Source organism: Macrobrachium rosenbergii, chromosome 6 (genome assembly GCF_040412425.1).
Source record: "Macrobrachium rosenbergii isolate ZJJX-2024 chromosome 6, ASM4041242v1, whole genome shotgun sequence".
Lineage (NCBI taxonomy): Eukaryota > Metazoa > Arthropoda > Malacostraca > Decapoda > Palaemonidae > Macrobrachium > Macrobrachium rosenbergii.
Genome location: NC_089746.1, coordinates 41,879,359 through 41,889,011, shown reverse-complemented (window position 1 = coordinate 41,889,011; position 9,653 = coordinate 41,879,359). Strand labels below are relative to the sequence as shown.

At 40.9% G+C, this 9,653-nt stretch overlaps 1 protein-coding gene across 1 annotated transcript in view; it reads right to left on the bottom strand.

The window, feature by feature from the left end:
- LOC136839831 (uncharacterized) overlaps positions 1 to 8,000 on the bottom strand; it is an 8,951-nt gene extending 951 nt beyond the window's left edge. Inside the window, exons 1-2 of the mRNA XM_067106161.1 lie at positions 7,937 to 8,000; positions 2,458 to 3,235 (exon numbers count right to left, since the gene is read on the bottom strand). Of these exons, the coding sequence (XP_066962262.1) occupies positions 2,458 to 3,235; positions 7,937 to 8,000 (842 nt within the window). The remainder of the gene's footprint in view (positions 1 to 2,457; positions 3,236 to 7,936) is intronic.
- Positions 8,001 to 9,653: the final 1,653 nt, after the last annotated feature.

Below are 9,653 nucleotides of genomic sequence, written 5' to 3'. Positions count from 1 at the left end.
CTCAGTACAATTAAGGCATAACTGACGAGATGAGAAGGTGGTTGCTCATGACCAAAAAAAGCTTAGCGAATACAACCTCTCTCTCTCTCTCTCTAATACTGACAGAAAACGTGGAAACCAGAGAGGTATTAACCCTAGAGCACAATAGTAAAACCAGAGACCCATTAACTAGAAGAAAATTATGAAACCAGTAGGCAAATGACCAAAACCGAAAATGGAAATGTCGAAGGAGGAAAAGAGATGTTCATTGTGTAACTTATTCACCCCATTTAAATTGAGTCTCGTCTTAAATCAGTGTCCGAATTCGCACGCCAGACGACGACTACTTCTCATTCTTCTTCTTCTTTTGTGAGAGAGGAACCCGGCCTCGAAAGGTGAAGTGCGACTAAGAGAGAGAGAGAGAGAGAGAGAGAGAGAGAGAGAGAGAGAGAGAGAGAGAGAGAGAGAGAGAGAGAGAGAGAGAGAAAATAAAAGTTCAGCAGATTCATTCGAGAACCGGTAAGTCCCTCACGTAATTGGGTCATAAAATGGCTATTAAAGAGTGCGAACTATTTTCTGGGGGTCAATTTGCAGAGCGCTTTGGCGAACTGGATTCATTAGGTGATCGATATAGATGGTGGAAGATATCTGAGAGAGAGAGAGAGAGAGAGAGAGAGAGAGAGAGAGAGAGAGAGAGAGAGAGAGAGAGTTTACGACCATTCAGCAATTGACCCCCAAAAAATACAGGCGATTCAAAGTCAACCACAATGACCTTGAGGCCACGGAGAGGGATGACCCGTGGCATTTTAGCAACATAATCAATAGCGTCTCTCTCTCTCTCTCTCTCTCTCTCTCTCTCTCTCTCTCTCTCCGTGCTCCTGGTTTGAAGGGGTTGGATAGAATATCGTAGCGGCAGACTCTAAATATTTCAGTGAGGTATCAGTTGTACATTAATTGTCATCGTAAGATATATTGTTATGCTTACGACACACACACACACACATTATATATATATATATATATATATATATATATATATATATATATATATATATATATATATATATATATATGTGTGTGTGTGTGTGTGTGTGTGTGTGTGCAAATACATATACATGCATATATATATATACACTCATATATATATACTGTATATGTATATATATATATATATATATATATATATATATATATATATATATATTATATATATATATTAAATTCCTAAATAACAGACTGAACACGATGAAACCAAAATAAACACATTCCCAGGTAAACACACAAAAATTAACTTCCGGAACAAAACTGGTAAACATAAATAAACAAGTAAACCTCCCACAATACATCTAATCTCTGTTTAGGAAAAGCCCGTCCTTATAGGATAAATCCCACTAAAATCTCTAGCCCCTTCGATATTCTGTATCCTACCAATCATGAATAAATATGTAATGGGAGGATTTTTTTCTCGATAACCCATCTCATTCTGGTGTGCATCGAACAGATGGGACAACGCGTAAGCTCGAGTGAATACCGGTCTCGTGTATACTCGTAACCCCCTCTCTCTCTCTCTCTCTCTCTCTCTCTCTCTCTCTCTCTCTCTCTCTCTCGGAACTTCACGTTATGCTACGAGTATCTTTAGGCCCCATTTTCGTATACAGTCTCCCCTCTCTCTCTCTCTCTCGGGGAACAATTTCACGGTAAGCTTTAAACATTTTTAGACCCATTTTCGTATATTCTCTCTCTTTCTCCTCTCCCTGGAAGAAGCACTCATCTCTCTCTCTCTCTCTCTGAGAAATGCATGTTAAGGCCTCTTAGGATCCATCTCAAAAGCCCTTCACAATATACTCTCTCTCAGGGAACTTCAAAGTTATGCTTCCGAGTGTCTTTAGCCCGCCCATTCGTCGATATTCAGTTTTCTCTCTAACGAAGGCTTTAGTCTCTCTAATCTTTATTTTGTTGCTGTCTTGAATAGGAATAGATGGCCTCTTAGGATCCATCTCAAAAAGTCCCTTCACAATTACTCTCCTCTCCTTGCAAAGTTACCTTCCGGTTATTAAGTTTGCCCATAAATCGATATTCAGTTTTCTCTATAACGAAGGCTTTAGTATATATAATCTTTATTTTGTTGCTGTCTTGAATAGGGAAGATGCGCTCAGTCAGTGTATGTGCTACTTGGGTCGGTATGTCTGCTACTTGGGTCAGTGTCTGCCACTTGGGTCGGTATGTCTGCTACTTGGGTCAGTGTCTGCTACTTGGGTCGGTATGTCTGCTACTTGGGTCAGTGTGTCTGCTACTTGGGTCAGTGTGTCTGCTACTTTGGTCAGTGTGTCTGCTACGTGGGTCAGTGTGTCTTCTGCTACTTGGGGCCAGTGTGTCTGCTACTTTGGTCAGTGTGTCTGCTACTTGGGTCAGTGTCTGCTACTTGGGTCGGTGGGTCAGTGTGTCTTCTGCTACTTGGGTCAGTGTGTCTTCTGCTACTTGGGGCCAGTGTGTCTGCGACTTGGGTCAGTGTGTCTGCTACTAGGGTCAGCGTGTCTGCTACCAGGGTCAGTGTGTCTGCTACTTGAGACAGTGAGTCTGCTACTTGGGTCAGTGCGTCTGCTATCAGGGTCAGTATGTCTACTACGAGGGTCAATATGTTTGCTACTAGGGTCAGTGTGTCTTCTGCTACTTGGGTCAGTGTGTCTGCTACCAGGGTCAGTATGTCTGCTACCTGGGTCAATGTGTTTGCTACTAGGGTCAGTGTGTCTTCTGCTACTTGAGTCAGTGTGTCTGCTACTTGTGTTAGAGTGTCTTCTACTTGGGTCAGTGGGTCTGCTACTTGGGTTAGCGTGTCTGCTACCAGGGGCAGCGTGTCTGCTACCAGTGTCAGTGTGTCTACTGTTTGCGTCAGGGTGTCTTCTACTTGGGTCAGTGGGTCTGCTACCTGGGTCAGTGTGTCTGCTACTAGGTTCAACGAGTCTGCTACCAGGGTCAGTGTGTCTGCTACTTGAGACAGTGTGTCTGCTACTTGGGTCAGTGCGTCTGCTATCAGGGTCAGTATGTCTGCTATCAGGGTCAGTATGTCTGCTACCAGGGTCAATGTGTTTGCTACTAGGGTGAGTGTGTCTTCTGCTACTTGGGTCAGCGTTTCTGCTACCTGTGTCAGGGTGTCTTCTACTTGGGTCAGTGGGTCTACTACTTGGGTTACTGTGTCTGCTACTATGGTCAGCGTGCCTGCTACCAGGGTCAGTGTCTGCTACTAGGATCAGCGTGCCTGTTAATTAGGTTAGTGTGTTTGCTACTTAGGTTAGTGTGCCTGCTACTTAGGTCTAACTGTTGTGGTCTTTTGCTACTGACATCAGGGTTTCAAAGACACTTAACTGGTTGACTTACATTGGTAATGAAATGAAAGTAATTCCTAACGAGGGATATTCCGAAGTTTCCGAAAAAAACTGTGTAATTGTTGCTCTGTATAGGCGTGTGTGTGTGTGTGTATATATATATATATATATATATATATATATATATATATATATATATATATATATATATATATATATATGTGTGTGTGTGTGTGTGTGTATGTGTGTATGTGTGCATCTCTCTCTATCTACTTCCTGCATCATCCTGCTCTCTCTCTCTCTCTCTCTCTCTCTCTCTACCCTCCTTGTTACGAGACGTGGTTCATTCCTCGTGAACGCTCCCCTAAACCCAATCCGAATTCGAGGGACGATCCGCTTCGCAGCGATATAAAGAAAAAGAGAAAGAGAAAGAGAAATAACGAGAAAAAGAAAAAGAAAGAAAGTTCCCTGGGACGATGTCCCTGGGAGTTAAAGAAAAAGATTTTCTCTCGCATTTGGATGGCAACGCCCCCGGGGCCCTTCGGCGGTTGCTCCGGAATGCGTTTCCTCTTTTGCCCCTCTCGAGGGGGATCTTCTTACACCTCAGAGGAGCTTCGGTTTAAGTACTAGCCGCCAACGGGACGTGGTTTCAGCTTTCAGGTTTTAGGTTTTGTATCTCTTTGGGTGACTGTTTCCAATGTGGTACAGTAGACAGCACCTGAGAGTCTTTGGGGCGTTTTAATAGGCCTATGCTGCACTGCTCTGTCTATCTCGTTTACTTTTCCCCTCCTACTACGAAATTCCACGGGCCTAAACTTCAGTGCATTCTATATCGCTTACTTTAAACCATACTACGTAGTTTCTTAGGCCTAAGCTGCACTGCTTTCTATCCGTTTACTTTTCAACCTATTACATAGTTTCTTGGGCTTAAGATGAAATGTTTTCTATCTAATTTCTTTTCACCCTACTACCAAACTTGTTAGGCCTAAGCTCCATTGCTTTCTGTCTTGTTTTCATTCTACTACCAAATTTCTTCGGCCTAAGCTGCATTGCTTTCTGTCTTGTTTTCTCTACTATCAAATTTCTTAGGCCTAAACTGCATTGCCTAGTATCTCGTTTCTTTTCACTCCGAAATGTCTTAAGCCTAGCTGTCTATTTCGTTCCTTTACACCCTACTACAAAAATATCTTAGACCAAAGCTACATTGTTTTCCGTCTATCTTGCTTCTTTCACCCTACTGCGAAATTTCTCAGGCCTAAGCTGCATTGCTTTCTGTCTATCTTGTTTCTTTTCATTCTACTAACAAATTTCTTAGGCCTAAGCTGCATTGCTTTCTAGCTAGTATACTTTTCTCCGTACTAACAAATTTCTGTAGCTGACACTTGCTCTTTTTTACCTTTTATTAAAAAAAAAAATCCTTAGGCCTACCTTACAAGTCTATATTCGGCTAGGTTTTTCATGAGGCCTACCCTTAAGTCTAAGTGTCGACAAAGTGGTCTGGTAGGTAAATAAACCACACTATCATCCTGCCCGTTTGTGAAAATTGTAATGTCTTTTACGTAGTTCAAGAAACATGTCATATTTTGTTCACAGAATTAATAAAAAAAAAAAAAGAATTAAAAGTAAATTACCAACGCATGCCACCTCGATATAACGACCAATACCCGATCCCGTAATTGGCAATCCTATTAAAATGCAGACACAACTGCAATTCGATCTGTAGCCAAAGAATCTTACTTTCGGAAGTAACACCACCTCAACCAGTACAGAATTCATTAATAAAGTTATATCTCCATTCCCTTCCGACGAAACACTTCATACCAAAGAGATTTGAAAGGTAAAAATGGAGAAGGAAATTAGCAGACGGAACTCCCCCGTATTTATAATCCAATTGTGCTTTGGTTTTCGAGGGGTGCGACCCAGAAGTAAATGCCTTTACCCTCAAGAAATATCGGGTCATTATGAATTGGATCCGATGAAGTTAGGGGAGGCAAAATCATTGTGATCATCTCACGGTTTTATGGGTTGCTGTTGGAAAATAATAAATAGAGAGACTACTACTGATTGATTATTGATGATGATTTTCCAGAGATAACTGGGCTTTATAGTATACAGAACTGGTGTTGCACGAAGTGTTTGATACATACATACATACATAAATTCAGTGTGTGATAAATACAGAGAGAGAGAGAGAGAGAGAGAGAGAGAGAGAGAGAGAGAGAGAGAGAGAGAGAGAGAGAGAGTTTGTTGAACCCTTTAATAGCTAAACTCGATATGAAAAATTCACGAAGCCACAAATACATACACAACACAATCGTAATTTAAACTAAATATCAATATTTCATATGACCAAATTCCACGCAATCTTTGTCGTACCAGAATAACTTCTCGTTTTCCCCTAAATAGTTCAAAGAACCTTTTTAAAAAGGTTTTGGAACCCTTTTGTCTATAAAGAATTCCCGGGAATTTAGTAAGCCTCCAGGAACCTGGAAAAATAGGACACAGGGCCTATACCCTCTTATAATTTTGACAATTGTAAAAGATGAAAAACCGGACACGAGTACATAAGCCTAACCAACGCTGAAAGGTTGATGCCAACACGGGCTCTTAACCGTAAGTGGCCCATAAGTCTTGAATGCTGAATAGTGTTCAAAGAGAATAAGAGGTCTGATATAGACCTATGGACGAATTCGACCCAAATAAAAGAATTCCTGATAGTTTTTATATGAAAAGTACAGTTACCAAGCCGTTTATGGCGCAAAAAAAAAAAAACATATATTAAGATGATACCAATCCCCCTTACCTCAGAAATATCTGTTTCTTAGTCCACCCCACTGGCAGTAAGTGTCTAAACACTGATTTCTTCAGATTAATCTTCAGGATAAGTCACTGGTGAGAGAGAACTCAAATTTGGAATGCAGGGGCCTTCTCCGTAACGAAGAAATTTCTTCTAGCAAAAACTCTCTAAATGACTTACAAAGAGACACTGTTAGACTGAGGTATGCCTTCAATGGCCAGTGTTCCTGTACAGTTTACATAGCAAGCTGCCCTGACTCACTAATCCCTGTGTTTGGTTCAGGAGGAAAGTCACGCCACCTTTAACAGCAGTTCATGTTTCAGCTGACCATTATTACCTTTTTTCCTTTTATCTATTTTTATTCTTAAAATGTTCAGAGGTTTTGGCCACACTCTGTTACCTCGTTACTTGTATATCTAGTTCACTTATTCTAAAGTGTATTTGTTTCAGATCTTAAAACTTCTGTATGTTTCTAGCATTACAGTGCTTTTAGTTTTATCTTTTTGTAATTTCTGTATTCTGTATATCTTTTCCTGCAGATGTTACATGTAATAAGACGTTTATACACACACACATATATATATATACATATACATATGCTATATATATATATATATATATATATATATATATATATATATATATATATATATATATATATATATATATATATATATATATACAGTGCTCCACCATACAACTCATTCGAGAAACGAGGTGGCAATCGAGCTATTTTTTGCTTTGAGAAGCACCCCAAGATTTGAGGTATGATCTAGGAGATTCTGCCATCTCCCACTGCGGCCACCATCAAAGCTAGCTCACCGACTCACCAAGCCACCTGCACTCGTTCAGTTCACGTGGTTACATTCCTGTCTAAACATCTCCAAAACATCTCGCAGTATTCCTCACTTTGTTTTTCGTGCTTTGTCCCTGTATTTTGGAACATTTCTTAGTTTTCATCATGGGTCCTAGGGAAGTGAGTGGCAAGACCAGTGCTGAGAAGAAAAGGACGATTACCTTGGATATGAAGCACAAAATTATAGAAAAACATGAACAAGGTGTGCATGTTATGGGCTTGTGCAGGCAGTACAATCAGACTACTTGTACGATCTGTACGATTTTAAAGCAGAAGGAGGCGATAAAGGCTATAACACTAGCCAAGGGTGTTAAGATTATATCAAGCTCTGTACCACTGTCCATGAAGAGACGGAGAAGTTGTTATTTTGGTTAAATAAGAAGCTCGCAGGAGATACTGTGACCGTGAGAATCATCTCCGAGAAGACACAAGACATCTACCGGGATTTGGTGTGGAAAACACAGGGAACATCGACGGACGAGGCATTGGAAGTGTCATTCAAAGTCAGTCGGGGCGGGTTTGAAAATTTTAAAAAGATGACTGGCATTCACCCCGTAGTCAGGCATGGTGGGGCAGCATGCTCCGATGTGAATGCAGCTGAGGAGTTTGTTAGACATTTTGCCGAACTGGTAGAGGTATAAGGATACGTCCCTGAGCAAGTCTTCAACTGTGACGAGACAGGGCTCCTCTGGAAAAAGATGCCAAGGAGGACCTACATAACGGCAGAGGAGAAGAGCATGCCAGGCCACAAACCTATGAATGATAGGTTAACCCTTGTGCTGTGAGCAAATGCGAGTGGTGACTGCAAGGTTAAGCTGCTACTGGTTTACCACTCAGAAAATCCCAGAGCCTTTAAGACACATAAGGTAACCAAAGAAAATCTTCAAGTTATGTGGAGGGCAAACCTAAAGGTGTGGGTCACGAGGGATATCTTCAGGCAGTAAGTAAATGTGGTCGTTGGTCCTGCCGAAAATAACTTACTCCTGAGAGCCCTTCTCGCCCTCGACAATGCTCCTGCGCACCCATCAAACCTTGCTGATGACATCCTGAAAGAATTCAAGTTCATCAACGTCCTCTTCCTTCCACCCAACACCACCCTTATCCTACAGCCCATGGACCAGCAGGTGATTTCAAATTTTAAAAAGCTCTTCACTAAGTTCCTCTTCAAGTGCTGCTTTGAGGTTATGGAGAGCACAAACCTCACCCTTCGAGAGTTCTGGAAGGATCACTATAATATCGTGACCTGCCTCAAAATTATCGACATGGTCTGGCAGGATGTTACTAGGAGGACCTTAAACTCTGCTTGGAAGGAGCTGTGGCCTGAGGTTGTGTCCAAAAGGGACTTTGAAGGGTTCAAACTAGAAGAGGACGTGGTGGAGAATATTGTGTCCCACAGAAAGTCCATGGGCCTGGAAGTGGAAGAAGACGCTGAGGACCTCGTCGAGGAGCACAACAAGGAACTGACAATGGAGGAATTGAAGGAGCTACAGCAGCAGGTGCTTATGGAGGTTTTGTGGGTTTTGGAACAGGAGGAGGAGGACCCAGTGGCGAAGGTGGTTATCAATACAAGTGAAATTAAGAAGTGTTGGGAATGTGGGAGAAAATTACAGTGTTTACTGAAAAGGAAAGCCCAGAAAAAGTTGTAACAGGTTGTGTGATGGAGCTGTTTAACAATGCCTGCTTAACTTATTTTTGCCAAATTTTGAAAAGGAAGAAGAAACAAACCTTCATGGACAGGATTTTAGTGAAACGCCCTCCACGAGAAAGCAAGAGCAAGGAAAGTGCATTGAAAAAGCCAAAAGTCAGTGAAGAAGTAGTTTAAATGAAGTAAAAAAAATTTGCAAAGGTAAAAAATGTGCCGAAGTTTCTTCGGCACAGTCGAGTTTTCTGTATGTCATATAATCAAGACCACTGAAAATAGATCTACCTATTGGTGGTCTCGGTATAATGCTGTATGAGCCATAGCCCATGAAACTTTAACCACGGCCTGGTGGTGGCCTGGCCTATATTGTTGCCAGATGCACGATTATGGCTAAATTTAACCTTAAATAAAATAAAAGCTAGAGGCTAGAGGGCTGAAATTTGGTATGTTTGATGATTGGAGGGTGGATGATCAACATACCAATTTGCAGCCCTCTAGCATAAATAGTTTTTAAGATCTGTGGGCGGTCAGAAAAAAGTGCGGATGGACAAACAAAGCAGGCACAATAGTTTTCTTTTTAGAAAACTAATAAAAAAATTATGAAATATAAAAATATATAAAAGTAGCTATTAAGTTTAGCGATAAAGTGTAACATAGTGTGTAAGTTAATTTAGCAAAGTAGCATTAAGTGTTTTGCGAGTAAGTTCAGTTAGCGATAGAGCACGACATAAACAACCTCCTTCAGCAATCTCCTCCCTCCCACCACCACCCTCCCTACGCACGTCTCACTGCTCCACCTCCGCCATCATCTTCATGTGATACTCAAGGTAAAGTAATTTAATAAAACCAGTTTATTTGTTTACAGTCACTTATATTATGTATTATTATTGTTTTATACTTTATTTCTTATCTATATAGTACACTTTTCTTATTTAAAAACTCGTAACAACAAAAATTGGTGTGTTTTTTGGGGGGCTGGAACAGATTAATAGCATTTCCATTCATTTTAATTGGGAAATTAGTTTTGATATACTGTACAAGCAAATTGAGTTACGA